At 46.6% G+C, this 20846-nt stretch overlaps 1 protein-coding gene across 5 annotated transcripts in view; it reads left to right on the forward strand.

The window, feature by feature from the left end:
* Nucleotides 1–20846, forward strand: part of Ddr (discoidin domain-containing receptor 2) — a 225705-nt gene that overhangs the window by 115609 nt on the left and 89250 nt on the right. For all 5 annotated transcript variants that reach the window (XM_076826826.1, XM_076826815.1, XM_076826854.1 and 2 more), the window contains one exon: nt 7791–7893. In XM_076826826.1, the coding sequence (XP_076682941.1) occupies nt 7791–7893 (103 nt within the window). The remainder of the gene's footprint in view (nt 1–7790; nt 7894–20846) is intronic.

The raw sequence follows: 20846 nt of genomic DNA on the forward strand, positions 1-20846 counted from the left end.
GTATCCCACCTCTTTAAGGGGGTACAGGACTATTGGGCACGTAAAATCGATGGTTTCTTTTGTGTCGGATTGCTTAGGTACCAAGTAATCATTATATCCGTACTTTTCACAGTTTATTGTGGACGCGTTTCCGAGTAATTGCCAAAAAAAAAATTGTCGGAATGTTCAAATTTGTTGACATTATTAAGCGCTGAAGATGGTCCTGCGTAATGCGCAGCTGTAGTCGGTGTACGTACTACCAGGTGAACCAAACATCTGAAAGCAAAATGCTTTGGGGTGAGTAATTCCTGCACAAAACTCTACAGCATGGAACCTGACTGGCGAATTTTAACAAAAATTGTGAAAGTTACACGCGAATCAATTTTTTCCTACATTTTTACGAAAGAAAATCGTGTTTAATCGTTTATAAAAAATTTGACAAACATCCAAAGTTGACGCGGAAATTCCATGCTATAGAGAAAGGAATTCTAAACCCCCCGTTAAAAATTCAAGAGAAAAGATTCATACGTTCACCAGTTATGATGTACACGGTGACGTACGGTGTTTAAAAATGTAGTATCGAGATAAACGGCTTCAAAGCTAAGTGCGAGGCCGTTACTCGGCGGTGCACTCAGTTACGTTCAGCGGTATAATTTCCGTGATTATTCGAATTTCCTCATGAAACTTCGTTGCGAATGCTCACAAAGGATGACGCTTTCAGAATTAATAGTAATAACAAAATCAATTTTTCGAGGTTTCAATAGTCCGTTAAATACAGTTCCCAATATTTACGATCAAGACGAATCAATTTAGTCTCTTAACGGCAAGGTGACAAAACTATAGACTCGTTTGACAATTTTCTACGTTCTTACGTTCTGACAGCTCATTTCACGTTCACCTTCCTAGTGAGCATTCTGCTGCTCACTGGGCACTGCTGCCTCGAGGAACAGTGTCGGCGTTCATAACTCGGCCGTGCTCGTTCTTTTTCGCCCGCGAATAGAAACGAGGATTGATGGTTTCGAAAATGGTCAATATCATGGCGCCAACAGCGCAACTGCCCACTCGATCGTTATCTATCGTCGCCGATACGTACGATATCCGGTCCCGTCCGTTAGGAGCGGAGAAAAAATGTGTTCACGGGGTCACGAGTGGATGAAAGATTCACCCATAACTTACTCGCGCGGCCATCGTTCAGCGGCAGGTGCGCCGGCACAGGGGCATCGACTGGCTGCGAGAAAATGAAGGTCGACGGCGGGTCTGGCGCGCGCGCTGGTCCTCCGTATCCGCTCCTGGAATCTGTCGTGGGAAACGTTGTACCCCGTGTCGCCTAACTCATGGTTCACGCGGCTCGTTTCCCCGGGCTAAAGAGGAAAAAGGCGAAACGAAGGAGAAATATTGTTCCATTTGTGCGGCGACTATTCCACGAAAATGAATTTACCCCGGTCCCGCCCCCCCCCCTCCCGTTACTTTCCGCCGTAATATCGCCCGGATGGTAAAGCGGAGAAAAATTATTCTGGACACCAGTTTTTGTCTTGCCCCTTTGTTCTCGCGTGTATACACGCGGGCGAGGAACGAGAGGAGGGTGGCTCCGCGGGGCGCATTGCACACGACGAGTCGCATGCAGCCGCCTCTAGGGATTCCGCGCGGATTTCTCTTTCCTTGATACGATCCGCCCACGGAGCGTGCAATAACGCGGTCTCCTCCGAAAGTCGGCCAGTAAAATTTAAATTTTTTCCACTTTGCACACGGAGGGGCGCGACGCAAACAAGCCTCGAGAGCGGAGTGGCGCGTTGCCCGTGGTAAATATACAATTACGAGGGTGCTGCCCTAGCATGGGAATCCTAAATATAACGGGACGGAACTGTTGGCGGGGATTAAATGTTTCTCGACGATTTATCGAGTGCCTGATACTTGTTCGACGTAGAGAATCGCGGGCAAGTGACCGGAGACGCGACGTCGACGACGAAGGGTGTCTTATTACTCATTTTTCCCCGGCGAAGGGTGTTGCTCGCGCGGAAGCGACGTGGATTCTGCTCACTCGAGATCGCCGGGCCATTGTACAGCCGCAAATGAAATGTCAACGGCACGATGAATTAACAATACTATCTAATAGCTGCTCAGATGCAGACGAGCGGGCGAACGGCATTGTGCCGATCCGTTCGCTCGTGCTGCTCCACTGGCGCCCCCTTGTTGTTCACCGCTCACCCGTTATGCTTTTTATGCATATTAATTATTACCGACGATAAGTCCGCCCTGTCGGCTGAATTTCGCAGGGAAATCGTACCTTCTTTCCCACTTTTCAATCCTCTGCCAGAAAAACACCGCCACCCTCCTCCCTGCTCTATTTCGGAATTAATGTACTTCAATTAGGAAGATCGCCGGCGTTGAAGGCGAAAAATAATTCATCGGCCATTCGGGTAAGTTTAATTAACGCCGGATGGAATTGACGCGGAACGCGATCCCCCCACTGCTGCCCTTCGATGGGATTTGATATTCATGAGTCAATGGGTCGTATGGCGGAGCTGCTGGAAAGAAAAATAGCTTCGAGTGGTCGATCCTTCGAATTGCAAATTGATTCGCGTTTTTTTTTTTTTCCACCAGCGCGAGAACGTAACCGGCGTTTCATCGGCGCGTCGCCGTCGAATTTATTTTATCGGATCCGCTGCTCTTTCATCGGCTTGTTTAATTAATCCGCCTAAATCGCGAAGAACGGTCCCGCCGACGGCCGGGTAACAAGCGTCGGACGGGTTCGGCTCAAGCGAGCGCGCAATTATGAGCGAATGGATTAATACTCAAGTTAATAGAACGGCTTCAGTACGTGAAAGTAATCATTTTACGGTTACCGGGTGAAAGAAAAATACCGTTCAAGTGGCCAACGATATTCTTTATTCCCTCGGCGTTGAAAGACCGCCGCGTTCTCTCATGCTCGAGTACAATCCCATTGTCTGACGCCGCTAAGTTCTATGTAAAAGCAAACCGATGATCGGTAATGACGATATCATTAACGGGATTCGGTATTGGAATTGCAATCGAACGGAGCGAGCATGATCTCGATCGCGCGGCAATCCACTTGAACCTCCCATCGCACACGTGTCGCGTGCAACTGTATTGCGCCTGAAATATCACGGTACGTCATCTTGACGTATTACTTCAGAACATGACATCAGCCTCCAAGTTCGCGATAATAATTCATGCCGGTGAGTGAAAATGCGATGTTTCCATTCGTCGCTAAGGAATCAAAGCGGGTGTACTTGAAGTGGAAAGCACGATAACGCGAGATTTCGCGTCGTTTCTTTAATCATGATTTACGACTGGAAGCACATTAGCCAGTTTTTAAAATGCAGTTATGTATATCGAGCATTAGGCACGGGAAGGCAAGAACCTGCAAACTGAACGGGCTCACAGCAGTCCCCTTACAAACCAAACATTCAACTTCCATTCTCAATGTACAGTAGTAACCTAATCTTACCCTATTAACTGATTCTCCCTTACCCTACAGAATCCAACACGCAAGCTCCCCCCTTTACGGCTCCATTTCATATTTCCCGTCAGTCACTTGCACAGAGAAACCCGTGTGCACGAGTGGAACTTCAATTCCCCGTTCGGCGAACCGCGAAAAGCGAACGTTACAGGAAGTTTAATTGAAAGGCGTGTCGAAACTGGGCCGAATGTGCGCGATAAAGGGTTCTTGCAACCAATCCCCCGGTTTTCGATGCTCGGTTTCGCGCAGCCTGGGGAACCATTCCCATCGTTTCGCTTCCTGACAAACTCCTGATTCCCAGCTCCCGCCCTGGCAAGTTCCCTTATCGAGCAATTTTTGGCCGTGAAACACCTGCTTCGGCTGTCTGCGGGTCCCCGAATCGCGCGGCTCATCCGTGTGTCGCGAGTTCGATAATTACGGCGCGGTTCATCTCCGCCGTAGTTTGGCCCAGTAATGGATGCTGCATAAAGAGGCGCGCTGCCAGTCGCTATTCTGCGAGGCGCGATCGAAGTTTGCCGCGCCGGCAGGGTGGCGACAGTTCTAAGGATTGAATTGCAAAGAGAACTAGGCCGTAGCTATCTGACAAAGTACGGTCTGCGCCCGTAGACGGCCTTGCACATTGGCAAGCGGGAACAATGGCGAACGTGTCGCGCGGCAAATGTTTTATTCCACTGAGCAATTATGTCAGTGTGCTTAGAGTTTCCGCGCGACCCACTGACGCGCAGGCCGCCGCGCCGGTAACTTGCCGCGTCTGTGAAAGCCGCGTTATGCCACGCAAGTGTATCTACTGCATATCGAATTTGTCCAATTTCGTGATTCCTTTCACGCCTTTTTTCCCCTAAACTCCTCGGCGCCAGCCGTTTTGCGGCGTCACGTGCTGGAATGCCGAGGAAAAAGTAGCCGAGGCGAATACCAACGAGCATACTCAAACGGAATTCCTGTTATTCGTCTGCGATAGCGGCTTCAGCACCGGAGTATTAAATCGGGACGCGATGACGGCAGATTTAACGCCGCAGGTGGTTCAAGACGTTCGCTCATTCGATTTACTGAAAATTAGTCCCGTGGGGGTGCGATTGCAATGGAATGAATATTGGAATTCTGGTGGTCGCGATTATCTGTTGGGAAAGGGATTTTAAAGTACAGAACGTTGATGAAAACCGGTGGTTCCTTGTTACTGCTCGACGTTAAGTAAGCGTTCACCGAAAGGAGTTCGTTTCGATGGTGCTTGGGGAATAATCGTTGAGCACGAGTAACCGCATACACACTCACGAAATTGTTCTGAACAGAGCTCGATGTACGAGTCACGTACTCCTGTTAACCGCTTCGCGATATCGATTTGCGTCTCTGCCGGGCGATATTTAACCCCCGACGTCTGTGAGCCGAGCGCTCTCTTCTTCATTTTCCTTCTTTCCCGTAATTTTTCCACGAAATCATCGTGATTCCTCAGAGAGAACGTTCGCGTGCAACGTTTATTGGTATTTACCCTCCGCTTCTCTTTTCTTTTTTTTCAGCTTCTCTTAATACCTTCGGCAAAATCGCGTTGTACTTCATTTTTTTTTACCCACCGTTCGCTCTAGTTCCAACGTCAAACACTTCAATCATCCCACACATTTCCCTCGTCACATCGAAGTGCCCGGCGCTTATTTGAATTTTTCAAAAGTTAATATCGCGAGAAGAGGATGCCGTTGCCAATTAATAACATTGACGCTAGAGCTTTGTGAAAGACCACGAACTGCTAGGAACGTTCGAGAATAGCGGTGATATCGTGCAGCAAAAAGTTTAATTGCCGGACGAAGCGTTCGGTAATAATAACCGGCAGCTTCGCCGCATACTAGCGAAGTTCACCGAGGCGGCAAGAAACATGAGCGAGCGCAACATACATTTTAAAGGGACAAGTTCGCCAGCCACTAGCTTACACGGAAATGCGATTCACGCGGGAGGTCGGAAAAGCAGACTGCTCCTTCGTGTATGGAAGACAATTCTGTATACAAAACATGGAAGGTCGGCGCGAGGGGGCTCGTAGAATCGAGGGACCTAAGAAGCGCCGAGGGAAGTTTCATCCGTTGTAACACTGACTCGGTAACACGTACCGGAGACAACTGCATTATTATTAGTTCGCGTGACAGTCGCAGTCGCTAGACTGCAAATTTAACTCGACTGCTAATTCCGCGAGACCTACATTTCGTACTTGCAACGTTCGTTGTGTCGTTCATAGGGCTACGACTTCATCTCTCGGAGTCCAAATAATTTTCGGATCGCGGTAGAATCCTGCGCACGGCATGGAATCGCTTCTGATGATCGCAGACCTTGTTCTGACCAGCTTCTTGCCTCTAGATAGGATAGAGATGGCTGTGGATTTGTATCGACAATGGCAGATTTGCAGGGCTAGGTATGCGCTAATGATCTTAAGCTAGTGAAAGTGCTTCGGTCGAAGTCGATGACAATGATCCCAGGTATTGTTGGTTATTTATTGGCAACTCTATAAGATTTCAAGCATGAGATTCAAGAGGTCGCGAGGCTCAGAAGTGTCCTGAGTTGTAGGAAGTTTGGGGGTTAGAAGGTTTCCGAAGAGTTTCGTGGGTTTCGGGAAGTTTGAGATTTTCCAGAGATTCTGTACGTTCCATGGATCTTGAAGGGTTTGGGAAGGGTTCCAAGAGACTTCAAGAGGTCTTAGAGAGTCTAGCATGTTCAATTATAGACCCACGAGCTTGAAGGACTCGTAGGGTCATTGGGACTTGTAAGAACTTCAAGACCCCTGATACTCCTCAGCCTTAGAGTCGATTGTATTGGGTCCTACGAGTTTAGGCTCTTTGCTCCCAAGTGCCTCGAGTCTCAGGTCTTTAGTACCAAGTAACGTGAATCTGCCCAACTTCACGACAAGTACCATGAGTTTGAGCTCTTTACTACCAACTACCACGAGTCTGAGGCCCTAAGGTCCACTAATTTATAGTTTCCTGGGTCCCCAGTTGTCGTACTTGAAGCACACCATTACGTTTTCCACAGATGGATCCACGCCTAGAGTCCTATAGGTATCAAAAGGAACATATCTACTCAATAACAGTTCAACATCCAATTCTCGCCGTACACAAATCCCCCTACGTGCAAGCAGCAAAATATTATAAGGGACACGAATTTTAACAAATGCACGTCCATCTGTGAAAAACGTTGGATCGTTTCCCAGACACATTCGACCGGAGACCTCATTGAACGAGGATGTCGATATGGACCAAGTTTGTCTTCCCAATGGAGGGCGACCGAAACATAGAGGACAGTTACAAACACAAACGAACTCCAGTCCGTTATACTGCCACTTCGTGAAGGCCATAGCCGTGTTACACCGGATCCCTCGTCCTCCTGTACAGGCCGGGGCTAATCCCACGTCCGCTGCATTCTGCAGTTTTGAAACTTTCCAACGTAACTGCAGTGTCGTAGCTTAAGCGTAGCAACGTGGCATGACCTGTACCGTGGGCAGCGCCGCGCCGCTATGGGTTCGACAATTTATTACAGCTGGTTATCCATGTAGGTTGCCGGCGATTTTGAGGAATTGCTTGTTCATAAACCGAACGTAGAAATTGGTGGGAATCGAGAGGGGGGGGACGGGGTTACGTAAGGAACTCGAACGGCAACTTGGGCGCACGCGTGGAATTAGTTGGGCGCACAATATTTATGTCCACCTATGGCCGTGTTTCACTTTTATCGGCGTTCTCTACTCTTTCGTTTGCCGTGGTCATCGCTGCAACGGGTAAACTTTTACGACGGGAAGAGAATGAGAAAGAAAGTTCGATTGTAGCTGGCCGCGGACCTCGATTGGGTCCCTTGTGTGTGCAAGCCCCGGGAAACGAAGTCACGTGCCCCCGACGACTTCTGTTCCCTAGGATTTCGCCGGAGAATTTTCACGTGATCGTGGCCGTGCCGTTACGGACGTATAGCGGTATATTTTGCGGGAGCGTTACGGCTTCTGGCTTCGAAATGAATTCGGAATTCCGACCCGCGCGCAGTGTCGAGTGATTACAGAACGGGGTGCCATTGAAATCGGCGGAATGATCAAGAACTGTTTACTTTTCCGGCGTGAACTTTCAATCCACGAATACCGCAAGACATTTCGTGCCAGAACCGAACGTCGGTGGGGAACATATTTCACCGTGATATATTGCAATTTGTGGCAGTGGAGTTCGCGCGAGATCCCACGTCAGAAATATGTCCGCGGCTTCCTATTCATTAGCGTTTCATTTTCGTGCAGCTAATGCCATTCGGTAGATTTAAAGGCCGACGTTGACAAAGCGCGGATGGATATTGGGGCTCTGCCTAATGCTGCTTTGAATCCTTTCAGGACAATGTACCGCGGCGCTGGGCATGGAGAATGGCGAAATCCCCGATGAAGACATATCGGCCAGTTCTATGTACGATCCCAGTCTTGGCCCGAAACATGCCAGGTAAGTGAACAATGATATCGCGAAATGCTCGAATTCAGCTCGGCAAGTCGGCCATTCCTGTTCAGCGCGAGGGTTTCCGGTTTCGAGAATGTTATACGCGCGGCCGCTTGCGACGGGCCATTGCACTTGATTGCACAGTTCTACGCAAATTGATACGAACGCGGAGGGTCTTGTTTAAAACTTGAACCCCTCGCTGCAGTGAAAAGAGCAGGCAAGTTGACAATAGGAGCTCGTTAGCGGAAAATGCCGCCCTTTGTACGCTTTTCGGGATTACGAATATTTTCGGCTGCTAAACGTTGCACTTCGCGCACACTTGAGTCTTCGGCGTAGAGGATGCTCGCGGAACTATAGATGCGAACTTAAGGGGGGGTTGCGCCTTGTTCGGCCGAAAAATCGGTAATTTTTGGGGAATTTTTTCTACAAAAACGATTCGACAAATTAATTTGTGGTTTGGCAGGCTGTTTTATTGTATCGTGAACTATTGTTCTGAATTTTTGTGTGACAGTGAATTCAAAAACATGGCAGATACAAAAAGAGCTTTGAAAAATAATCGGGTGGTCTTGGCGTTGACGAAAAGCACTGTAAGGTTTATTAATACGAATAAACATTTTATTCAAAATACTTGGCGCTGCCAGACAGACAAAATGTTAATTGTCCTCGTATTAATAATTTACAATAACTCCCTTACAATCTAAACTACATAAACATATACATATACATATTAGAAACGCAGATAATTTTCAATATTATAAATAATTATTATTATATTATTAATTGACTGGATAATTTTTTCATCCTCTCGGTTTTTTTTTAAATATATTGTATTGTCATCCAAACTACGCACGCCTGCAAAGCTTCAAGACAATTGGATTGGTGGAATTGGTTTAAATTGGTTTTTATCATTTAAATTAAAAAGAAATTCATTTAATGTATATATTTGTAAAAACACGTTTATAACTTGGTTATAACTTGACGGTAAGCTGTCAAAATTTGGAGTAGATTGCATAGTGAAGATAGCGATTGACGAACGAAACGTGTGTTAGTTCCGTTTTGGCTGAAGGTGTGCGTGTAACGCGTATACGTATTATGTCCACGAAAATTTTGACTGGAGAAGAAGAATCAGAAGAAAAATCTTATTTCTGACAGATCCATGACATGATATTACGATATCTCTGTCATGCGTGGACCGATTTTATTGAATTTCGTCTTATTCGAGAGCTTATACGTGGTTTACATAAGGAAGATACCATTAAATTTAGGAAATATTGCAAGCGCGATGAGATATTAATGAAATAAGTTTCAGGTTAGGTTGGAATAGCCCGGCGACGAGTAAATGATAGCGGTAGCGACAGTCGACATGTACAGGTTGTCGAAACATGTACTTGGCGTCGAGACGCTACCGCGTCTCTAGATCCGAAACACAAAAAAGAAAAGAGATTCTTAATCTATACGAATGTGGCTATCAGTGGTAGTAGATTTATTGCCGTATCTATTACCGTTTCTTTTTTATTTAAAGAAGTTTTCTCGATTTTCCGACAAAACCTGTTTCAGACTCAAATCAGGACGCTTCGCCTTCTTCAAAAGGCTGCCATTTTAACATTTTTTTATATTTATTAATAAATCTACTACCATCGATAGCCACATTCGTATAGATTAAGAATCTCTTTTCTTTTTTCTGTTTCGGATAAACCTTACAGTACTTTTCGTCAACGGCATGTTTTTTTCACTGTCACACAAAAATTCAGAACAATAGTTCAAGATACAATAAAACAGCCTGCCAAACCTTAAATTAATTTGTCGAACCGTTTTTGTAGAAAAAATTCACAATGAATTACCTATTTTTCGGCCCAACAAGGCGCAAACCTCCCTGAAAGGGAAGCGGTAGAACTCTGGTGTCTATAAAGACCAATATATTTTCAACTTCTATCCATCATTTCCTCCCTTTCTGGGACAAAGATTTAGGTGAATCAGAAAGCGATTCTCTTGTCTCTTTTGAATGCATTGCTCGGTGAAGAGAATTTCGGTTCGCCGAGGGCCTCGGCGAAATGTTTATTTCGCACGGTTTAATAGAGCGCATCACGGTACGTAAACGCGATCGTTGCTTCCGCTGTGCCCCATCCCTGGCGCGAAAATAAATCTGCAGCGTTAGGGGGGTTAAGCTCGATAATTCGACGTTCGCGGCGGCGCGGCTCGGCCGGGTAAAGCTCCCTAATCGCGTCGAAATTCTTTCTATTTCGCAATCTGGGTCGCGTGACGCGAACGAACGTTTTCACCAGCAGCGCGGCCACCGCTGGCTAGTCCACTGGGTGGTTGTTCGGTTTATTTCTTATTACAACGGCGAGATTAAAATCTCCCCGAGAGCTGCCCGGGGCACTCGCGTCCCTTGCCGTGCCGCCTCTTGGCTCGCATTAAAATTTTAAATAGCACACGGCCTGGAAAGCACGCTTATAAAATTCTGTTATCGAGAGCTAGAACGAGTAACGCGGCGGGGGGATGTGCACGAACAGAAAACGCTACTTGTAAACTGCTAATATCGAATTAATGCTGTTGACGATAAAGCCACGCGCGTTTCGGGGGAGTAGAGACACGGGGTGGCTCGTGGAAACGCGGCCCCCGTCTGCAGCGACGGGCGCTCAACCCCTTTCGAAGAAAAATCGCGGGGCCAGATTAACCTTGATGCACTCGCCCGGAATCGAGTGTCTATCGTTTGTCAAAAAGAGGAATCGTCTTCCTGACATTTTTACTAGGGATATTGCGATCTTGATTCGTTGCGAGCCCCGGACGCCTGACAGCCAAATCGATTCGGCACATTTACAAACCGAGGCAATTTATGGGGGGGGAGTGGTGCTCGTAACGCGCCACCGGAAATCGCCGGCCGATATCTGTTAATAATGCGCTTCGGTATCCTCGTTTCGCGACAGAGCAAGTAACGCCGAAAGAGATACATGTAGGTATATTCTCCTTCTTCACGATTCCATCCACTTTTCCCTTGGAAGATTGGGAACTTAGAGCGTGCTGGGTAGTGGGAATGTGACGTTGAATGTGGAGTTTTTATGGACTGTGAATACCCATGAAATTATTACTCGTTATAGAGACGTAAAGAATGTTTGATTAGCACGTAGACTAAGTGTGTAAAGGTAGTCGAATCCATTCGAGAAGCATTTGTCTGTATTGCGACCTTCTGTGGTTTACTGTCGGAAGCGGGGGTGGAAAATAGTCTTTTTACAGTCAGCTTAAATTGACCAGCTTTGGCGGCAGCAATATTTCAACGTTTAGTATCTTAATTGGACCATCGGTAATCAACTGACCAAGGGGTTCTAGTTAACCTAAGTCCGAAAACGGCTTATTCGGGGCTACGTTTCGGATTTGTACGTAGAGACAGCGCAAGAGTTACATCGCTCCGGCGAATCGTTCTCAGAGGATTCGGAGGCATACAGGGTGTCTTTGTAATGTTCGATCAAACTCTGTCAGCGTATTCTGCTGTTCATTTTGATAATATTATAATTGTATGTAAGAATTGGCGTGTGAATCTATTATTTCCAAATTGCAGTTACAATATTGAGAAACAGATAGATGATTACACTAACTTCGAACACTTTCTCCGATTTGTAACTTGAGAATTATTATACAACTGAAATTCATTCACAAAGGACCACCGTGGTCACTCAACTAGATCACGCGTGTAATTTTATTTTCCATCTTAGAATTTCAGAAACTACAGGATAGTTAGATATGAAAGCTAAAAATAACATATTATAGTAGCTTCTAAGACTAGTTACTCCTCTAAAATATGATCAAGCCTCTGAATCACTCTTTATTTCTCTGACATCGTTTTACCAATTAGGGATGGAGTGCAAAATCACTAACAGTGATCGCAGAATCACGATCACGGTCGTGAATGAAGTTAAATTACGACCGTGATCGTGATTTTTTTAACTTGAGTGAATTGTTTACTGTGATCGTGATTCTTGATCTTGATTGACTTATTTTTTATAAAATACTTCAATATAGCTTGTGTTGCAGTCAAAGCGTGCTAATTCAGCGAATATATACTTAGTATACACGGTGTGCACGCACTGATGTGATTGGCCAAAGTATTCACGTATACATTATACTTTTTAACTAAAGTGAAGAAATATTCGTTAATTTAAATAGATCAAGAACGATTACATCGGTTCTAAATATACAACTGAGATTCTATAAGCACAGTGAGGCCTTGAGAATGTTTCAAGAGAAATTAGAAATTGGGGTTATGTGGCGCGTGCAAAGAGCAGTTATGCTTTCCACCAATCAGATCACCAAAATCGCGAATCACTGTTCTGCCTGCACCAATCAGAAGCGATCACGAAAATCACGGATCACTGTTCTGCCTGCACCCATCAGAAGCGATCACGAAAATCACGGATCAATGTGAAAAATCACCGTGATTGGGAACGAACGTGATCGGATCACTCATGATTCACAGATCAGGGTTCTAGCCAACACTATTACCAATACTGTTAGTAGCATATACTGGGGATATTATGTTGAGCCAAACATTCAACGAACACCCTGTATACAAGCGTACACGAGTCCGGTTCGATGTAACGGGGGATAGAATCGAGGGAACGAGTGGGTGTTGGTGGCAGGGGGTAGGTGGGCGGGCGACGTGGGGTGAACTCGACCCCTACAAATTACCTCCAATTTCGTGTAAATTCCTCGTTCCTGCGTCAGCATAATACCTGTATTAGGACGCCGAGCTCCAGCTCTTAGGCGGCAATAAATCTGTATTAGGGTGAGGCGTTGCTCCTCCTAGTAAAAGGGGTACGACCTGGGCCCGGCTAATTTTTCACGACCGCGTTTCCTCCGTGGCGCTGTCTGGCAAGATTGCCCTAAATACGATTCACTTGGCTCAGAAATATTCTCCATACCGATCACCCCGACCTCCTTCGTCTTTTACAACCGATAAACCACCTCTTCCCATTCTTTGCTTCGTAGCGTCGCGATCGCCGCTCGAAGGCTCCGCGCGGCAAGTAGAATGAGTCCGGCACGAGTCAGACCTCAGCGGAGCTTCCACATAGTAGAACCTTTATTTGTCGATTTTATCGGGCAATGAAGCAAAACTCCGAGCCTCCGGATGACCTGAATTACTCGTACATGTGTATGGGTTCGCTGACTCTGTTTTCGTTTCTCGCGATACACGCGTCATCACGCTGCGATTCCTGATAAGCTGGGACGCGCCACGCTAACGGTCGATTATAATTATAGATGGAAGATACATTTCCATTATGGGGTCTGGTGTTAAGGTCTGGGCTATTGGGCGAAAGATATTGTTGCGTCCGTGGTTAATTTGTAAATACGACTGTATCTCACGATGAATATTTCACTTTGGCCTTCATTTGTTAAGCTCAATTATTAAGCTCTCATCTGTGAAACATTCGCGTGGAAATAATCTCACAATGATTACAAAAACAGGCGGATTCATCTGTTCTATCTTCGCAACAAGTTGAACGTCCACTTGCACTTTCCGTCTTTAGAAAGTGGCCATTTCATTCGTCACAAAAGTATGTACTCGAAGCCGTGAAGGGAAGGTGGAGGTAACATTTAAACCGTCTTTTCGCTCTGCACAAAATAAATTTGATGAATTTTCATAAGTAACGGTGTTTGTAGAGTGCCAACCTGCCCGTACACGCCCGAGGGTTCGAGTGAAAGTAATTCGCCCGACTTCTCGGCGGGACACTTTCGAAGCGGAACGCAACTTCCGCAAGAGTGTGTGTCTAAAACTTTAAGCAACCCCGCTCCATACACGCCCCGACTTTTGTCTTCCGTGACAAACAATGTCGCGTTTCGTTCGAGCGTTACAACTCTGACCTATATATTCGGCTTTGTGCCGGGCGTTCCCTATTTTCCACCGTGAAATATGCAGTACATTTCCCTCGCATTGTTGCCGCACAAAGGTCCGCGTGTTTGGAGCCGTCGGTTTTGTAATCGGCTAAAAAAATATTTATCGAAGGAACGCGTGAACGGGAAAAAAAAAGTGTTTGCCGTCCACTGGCCGTGTAAACCGTTTCATGGCTGGCGCGGCATCGTTCGCTCGCTAGAAATACGTCGAAGCCCGGGCATCACATGTCAAAATTAGCAGAGCTGCCTCGTGTCTGAAATTTTCTTCGAATTTCATGCCCTCCAACTGACGTTTCACCAGTGACAATTAAAATTGAAAGAAGAGCACCCTGGAGAACTTTACTTAATTCTCAAACCCACGAGCTTGTATCGAAGTATGTTCTGTACAATTCGGTTTAGTGATTACATTACTCACCGTAAAGTAGGGTACGATATACCGAAGGGGCGTGAATCCTCATTTTTCGGCTGTATCATCGAATCAGCTAAGAACAGCAGGGAAGAAGGGGCTTCGGTACGATCGTTCGCAGTCCCACGAGAGGGGAACGTGGTCGTATTACATCGCGTGAGCTCGGAATGCCAGACACGAAGAATATTCGGCCTTTCCCCGCGGTTAGGACAGAAGTTGACCCCCGAAAAGAAGGGGAACTCATCGCTCGAGAGTTCTTTACCGAACGATACGCCCAGAAAGCGGTGTGCGCGCGGTTGTGACAGGAGCGCAGCTGAACGCGGAACGAGGCATGAAGGGGTGCAGTAGGCCAGCGCGAGGAGATATTTGAAAGCAAAAAGCACCGATCGATAGGGGCCCGCGGGAGGGCGGACGGAGGACCGTACGTGCGAGGGAAAAGTTTTCGTTTTCGTGGCCGAGGTAGTGGCCATTCGTATCGCTTTAGAGCTGCCACGAAAACGGGAGAGGAAGGGTGGTCAAGCGGAGGTGGGCAGGAGCCAGAACGAAGAAAGGCATGGTGAAAAGACACCAAGAAAAGAAGAAGAAAATACGAGAACGGAAAGGAAGGGGCAGAGACCGAGCGGGGGTGGGAGGAAGGGGAAAAAAGGAAGCAAAGCTTCGAGCATGACAGGCCAAAATCTTCGACGAAGAGAGGACGAGGTGAAAAGGCGGAATCACGCAGACATAAAACGTCCTAGGCCGTTACGTGTGCTTTCAGCGAGCGAAGCCAACGAAAAATGGTGGCCATATTCTCCCCCGACCTTCCTAGCCCGGGCTATCTTCCACTTTGTTACGATTCGAAAACCTCGCTGCTGCCTCTGGTCCCTCTCTCGTTCCAGTGATTTATGGACCGACAACTATACCCCCACCCCTATCCACTGGCTCTCTTGTATTTTTCATTTTTCCACGTTCGTATCGTCCCCGCGACCGAGGTACCACGCGGTCCCACTGGCACGACGAGTCTCGATACGTCATATTATGCCTCCAGGAGCTATCCCCACCCCCTCCCCCACCCCCAGAGGGAGCCCTTGGTTCGCGTGACGATGTACTCCATCGCATAAATCTTGGCCAGCCGTGTGGAGTATGCGTCTGCATCAGTGTAAACCACCGAGAGCGTTTTCAGTCTCGAGATATCGATGGGATTTCAAGCAAGATCAAGTTCTTCCTGTAAAGAGAATTTCTACATAGATACACGTTAATGCATTGCACTGTATTATGTATTTAACCGGCAACGTACTATAATGTATTACGAGGTCATCAGCTTGTCAAATGGGGATAACTTATTAATCCTAAATGAGTTCGTGTTGGCCAGAGCGGGTTAATTTATCTCTAATCGTTTTTAACGACACAGGGAGTGTTCGTGACAGCAGAATTATCAGATTAAACGCGGCCTAGAGAGCGGTCAGTATTGTTTAAAAAGGTGTAATGATTTCCAGAGGGAGTAATGAAATGGAACGGGCGAGCTCGTTGAAGGCCTGTCGTTGCGCAAAAGTTGAAACTCCCCTCTTTACGGTTTATAGCTGCCCTGTAAAATTTTAAGCCCCCCCACTTGTAGTTTGTTTCAATGATTCTTTAATACAGCTCTCGGAGGCAGCTCCGAATTTTAGGTTTATTGCCAGGCGAAACGGGAACGATGTAATCGCGCGAATAGAGCATTATTCTGAAGGGAATTCTTTGTTCGCCGGCAGCTCGCCGGGATTTACAGTGGAAGTTACTTTTAATAAATTCCACTCGAACGTGTTCCAGGAGAATAGGTCGCCGGACAAATCTGATAAATGAACGTTCCTTCTATCTGGCTCTAAAACCCCTGCGTGAACTCTTCTCCTCGAGGAACGCCGCCGGTAACGGTCCGAATAGATTTTAATAAAACCCCTTGGACGACCTTCGATTCCACCCTTAACGTTCCGTGGAAATGGAGTACAGAGCGGGTCATATCTCGAAGATCAATCGGTAACTGTTAAGTCGCCCGACCCTTAAAAAGCCTTTATCCGCGGGAGCCATCGCCTTCCACCGTTTATCCTGCCGCTGGAGTCTCTTTGTTTCCCGGCACCGTTGCTGCGCCCGAGCCGGCTACTCGTTTCATCCGCACAGGGGGCTGCCTTTATCCGTTTTGACTAGCCCCGAAAACTGGCGGAAATTCTTATCGTAATTGCGTCTCCCGACGCAGATCCGGGTTACGCTGAAAGCCACACGATTAAACTGTTTGCAAATAATTGCAAATTGTTTCCCCTCGTTTTAGGGCGAATGCGGTCAGCCCGCATCTAGCCCCCATCTCGATGCTTCGATACTTGAGTCTATCGACTAGCGGAGAGGCTTTATCGCCGGCAACAGCCGCTGCTTCGACCGTTCGAGCTCCTTTTGTTTCGCCGTGCCACTTCCGAATCGGCCGCGGCTCGTTCCGTCGGCGAGACCGCCCCTTTTTAACCGCACGGAACCTCCCTTTACACGGAATGATTCATTCCAAGGAGGAGGTAAAGACCCGTCGGTCTCCCAGCGATAACATCCCGCCGCGCTTTAACCGCGACATTTTGCCTTCGTTAAATTAACGTGGTCGTTAAAATGCAACTGGGTCGCCGGCGAGCAAGTATCGCGCTTAGGCGATGCGTCCGTTCGACGGGGCCACCTTGCGCTTTTCGCAACATCGGCGGGGCAGCTTTCTGTCGAATTAGCTGCGGAATTTTGATACGCGGATGAATGCCAAGCGACGGTGCGCGGCAAGTAATTCGTTTAGTGCTCTCATAAGTTTAATCCAGAATTTACTACTTCTAATCGCTAAAAGAATGCGGCGTACTTTCAAATACTTGAAAGGACTCCGTGCGTGTAAATTGATGCGTGCTTTTACACGGAATAAGTTCCCACGAGAAATACTTCTTAAGACATCCATTGTAAGATTCAAGAAAGATACTTCGTAAAGAAGTCCAACTTCTACTTTAATCCATCACAATTCGAGAGTAACAACGCGCAGAACTCATATCCACGCAACACACTCTATTTACATTTCGGTCCCGCTCCGTTCCCTCGGATATTGACGCGCACTTTCAGAACTCCCCCATAACGTCGGGAACAAAGTTCAACTTCGCCTTGGGAAACGGCAGAAAATTTCAGCGCACAGTATCTAGGTCGGTGCGACGTTGAAACGATCGAGCAACTCGATGGAACGATTTTCCGATAGAACAGCGCCGTTACACCCCCGCGTTTCGGTATCTTTAATAATCCCGGACGAATCGTATCGCGACAGCTTTACGGCGGAGGGGGTTAGAATGCTGATTCTTCCAGGCCCCTGAATTAGAATTGAAAATCAGGCACGGGGAAAATTCCGTCGACATATCGGCGGAAGGGGAGCGTGCAGGTACGAGCAGGGTTGGCAACTTTATGATCACCCGGTGCATAAAGTCCGAAGAGAGGGCCACTGGCCACGTACATTTAGCTTTATTTAAGGTCACCGCCACCCAGTCGTTATTGAATATCAATACTTACCATAAATTGCATGGTCAACGTGTCCGCCATCCTTTCTCGGGATTCGTCGGCAATCGAGAGAAGTCGCCTAGCGCCGTTTATTCTCGCCGGCGGGTAACGTTTGCAAGTATAATGTGCGAATAACGCGGACTGTTTCCACCGTCGATGGGGATTCCAGCCTGAGTGATAGGAATTATCGTGGAAATTTTGGTAACGATAATGAATATCGATTCGATATTCCGATAGTGGTTGTTAATGAGATGAATCGTTTAGTATGGGCGCTATGAAACCGCTGTATTCGCCGGTGCTGCTAGAAACTTTCAGATTTTGTACTCACTTTGGCCGATAACGGTTGCCGTTTGTCATTCGATTCCACATTTTGTCGGCTGGATGATTTAGATTTCTAAGCTTTAAGCAGGGATTGCGCCTTGTTGGGCCGAAGAATAGGTAGGGGAGACCGGGGTAGAATGAGCTTTCTTAATTTATTCTTTAACAATCTTAATATATAAAGCAGAAAGCTTCTATATGTTTGTGTGTTTGTCTGTCGCCTTCGAACGATAAATTCTGGAATCACGAAATATGCCTCAGCTGATTATGCTCGATTAATCCAGACGAATCTGACCACTTTCACAAAAAAAAAAGTAAAAAAGAAATTTGTTATAAAATCAGAATCTAAATTTCGGGCGAAGCCGAGTGGTAAAGCTAGTAGAATATATTTACAAATTTTGGTGACGAAATAAATGTGTGTAATACCACAATGATAATTATGCACATTCAGATATCGAAAAATGGAAATTCATTTAAAAAAGTAAAAATGAAGTTTTAGAGACTTTCCAATTGGTTTTCTTTTCAATGTAGCTTTTTGGATAAATGAGTCTTAAGTGTGTTATTTTAGCTCCAATTTTTTTCTGCGTGTTTATAACAAGCTTATAAACATACGTTTACACGCGTTTGAGAAAACATTAATCCTAACATTATTAAATAATTAATTTTCCACTGAGTACACATTCGGGGCAAAGTGACTGAGGTAAACTGAGCTGCAAAGGAAAGATGCGCGAGTGATGTGCGCAATAACCTAACCTGTCAGCTAGCTGGGAAACCACACGGCGTGATGGAACAGAATCTAACCTAAAAAAAATTAAAAATCTGCCAGTTTTTGACAACCACGGTTAAAAAAAAACTCGTTAAAACTTAATTAAAACTCGTATTTTATTTCAGCTCACTTTACCCCAGATAGTAGTTCGCTTTACCCCATATATGCTGTAAAGTGGTCATTGTGGCATTTTTTGTTCAAGTTAAATTTTAATATACTTTAAATTTATTTTAAATATTGCTATTCGTCATTTATCAATAGTAACGTTCAAATTATATTATAAATCTATTTCCACGCATTTTTATTGAAAGGGAAAATTTTTATTCCACTTCAAACTTTTTCCGCGTCGTTTCGTCCCCGTCACCCCTAATTCTTTGTGGATTTGTTATACCAAAACGGTTCAACAAAATAATTTGAGAATTGGCTGGCTGTTTTATTGTACCTTGAACTATTATTCTGAATTTACCGAAAACCGTGTCCCATTCAAATAATGGAACGTATAACACAATACGTGGACCATAAAGGATGGAATAATGAAAATTCCATTTAACAGGTTCACAAGTGTAGGTATCTGCACTATGAGATGTAAAACTGCATATATACCTACTCTCGATACAAACATTTATTCTATACCTCCACCTGACTATTATAATAAAATAAAACATCGCTCGCACAGAATGACCACGCTTATACCTTCCCTATAATCGCATTTCTCGAATATTTCGCCATTCGTCGATCACAATTACCGCTCCCCGAAATGCTCGCCCGAAATAGAATCCCCGAGGAAGTTACAATAAATTAATTTCCCTGTCAACCGTTTTTCCGCGCGCCGGCAGCGGCGCTCCGGAATATCGACAGTTCGTTTAATCGTTGTCTCGCGGAATCAGGGATGCGGAATCAGCGGAACGCGATTCGCGCGAATGGAGGAGCGTTAAGCTCGCGGCGACCCGTCGGAAGCGCCGTGGCATAAATGACGTCGCAGGTTTGTGTGACGCTGATATTTTCAGATCCAAAGTAACGTGCGGGGAACCGTATCAAGGTATCGAATTTTGGCGGAGGAGCTCGACAGTCGATCCGCTCCGGGCCCTGGCATTATTCGCGTCTCGCGCGCTAGGAGGGCGGCTGGCGATAACGAAAATCTATTTCGTCGCTTCCGCGCCTCGCGTCGCGTCGAGGGTGCGAGCGCGGCCTCCCCTCGTGTACGCGCGAAGCATACGTGCAACCCGCGGAGCGCACTCGCGCTTACCCGTGTGAGAGCGCGACCGGCCGCGGAGCACGTGTGCGGACACGTTTCAGGACTTTCAGCCTCGATTCATCGGCTATCGGCTACGTATCGCACCTTCCGCGCTCCTCTTCAGCCCGCTTCCTGTTCACGCGGAACCCTCCAGCTTCCGAGACGAAATTCTCGTTAGCGATAACGCGAAATTGTATTTGCAATCATCGCTGACGCGCCCCGTCTGCCTTATCGAGTTTCGCCACCTTCTCCGAGTTTTCCAACTCGGGAATATACTGTCCCCGAAACGATGCTCATCGCGGTCGCGTGTTTTCGCAGAGTATTTTTGCCGCGCCGCTCATCGCGGATTTCTGCCCGCCCGGCGGCGAGGTTGAGTTTTGAAACGACGCTATCGCATCGATTTCGCTTGAATTTTAATTTCGTTGGAGTTTTGATTAAAATTTGAAGCGAACGTTTGCGGACCGCTTGGGAATCAGACATTCTTCACCAAGCGTTTCGTGGTCTCGTTGGTGTTCCCTGGAGAACGAAATTCCCGTGCGAAGATCAAACGTTTGCTCGATGTAGATTGTACGTAAACGCGCGATTTCCAGCTGGGGCTTTTTTCCATGTAAACGCGGAGGAAGAATCTCGGCTGACGTGATTACTGACCCAGCACGGTCGTCTCTCGAAACTTTGCTCCGCGGGATTGAATTTAGGCTTTGCGAGATAGGGGGAACTTTAAGTCGGTACAACGAGCCCGAAGTTGTTGCAGCAAGTTGCCGTCTCATGAAAGGGGAATCACGTATCTCGACGTACGAGACACCGACGAAAGAGTTTCCGGGCTTGTCGTGGATGACTTTCACGGA

Source organism: Andrena cerasifolii, chromosome 1 (genome assembly GCF_050908995.1).
Source record: "Andrena cerasifolii isolate SP2316 chromosome 1, iyAndCera1_principal, whole genome shotgun sequence".
Taxonomy (NCBI): Eukaryota; Metazoa; Arthropoda; class Insecta; order Hymenoptera; family Andrenidae; genus Andrena; species Andrena cerasifolii.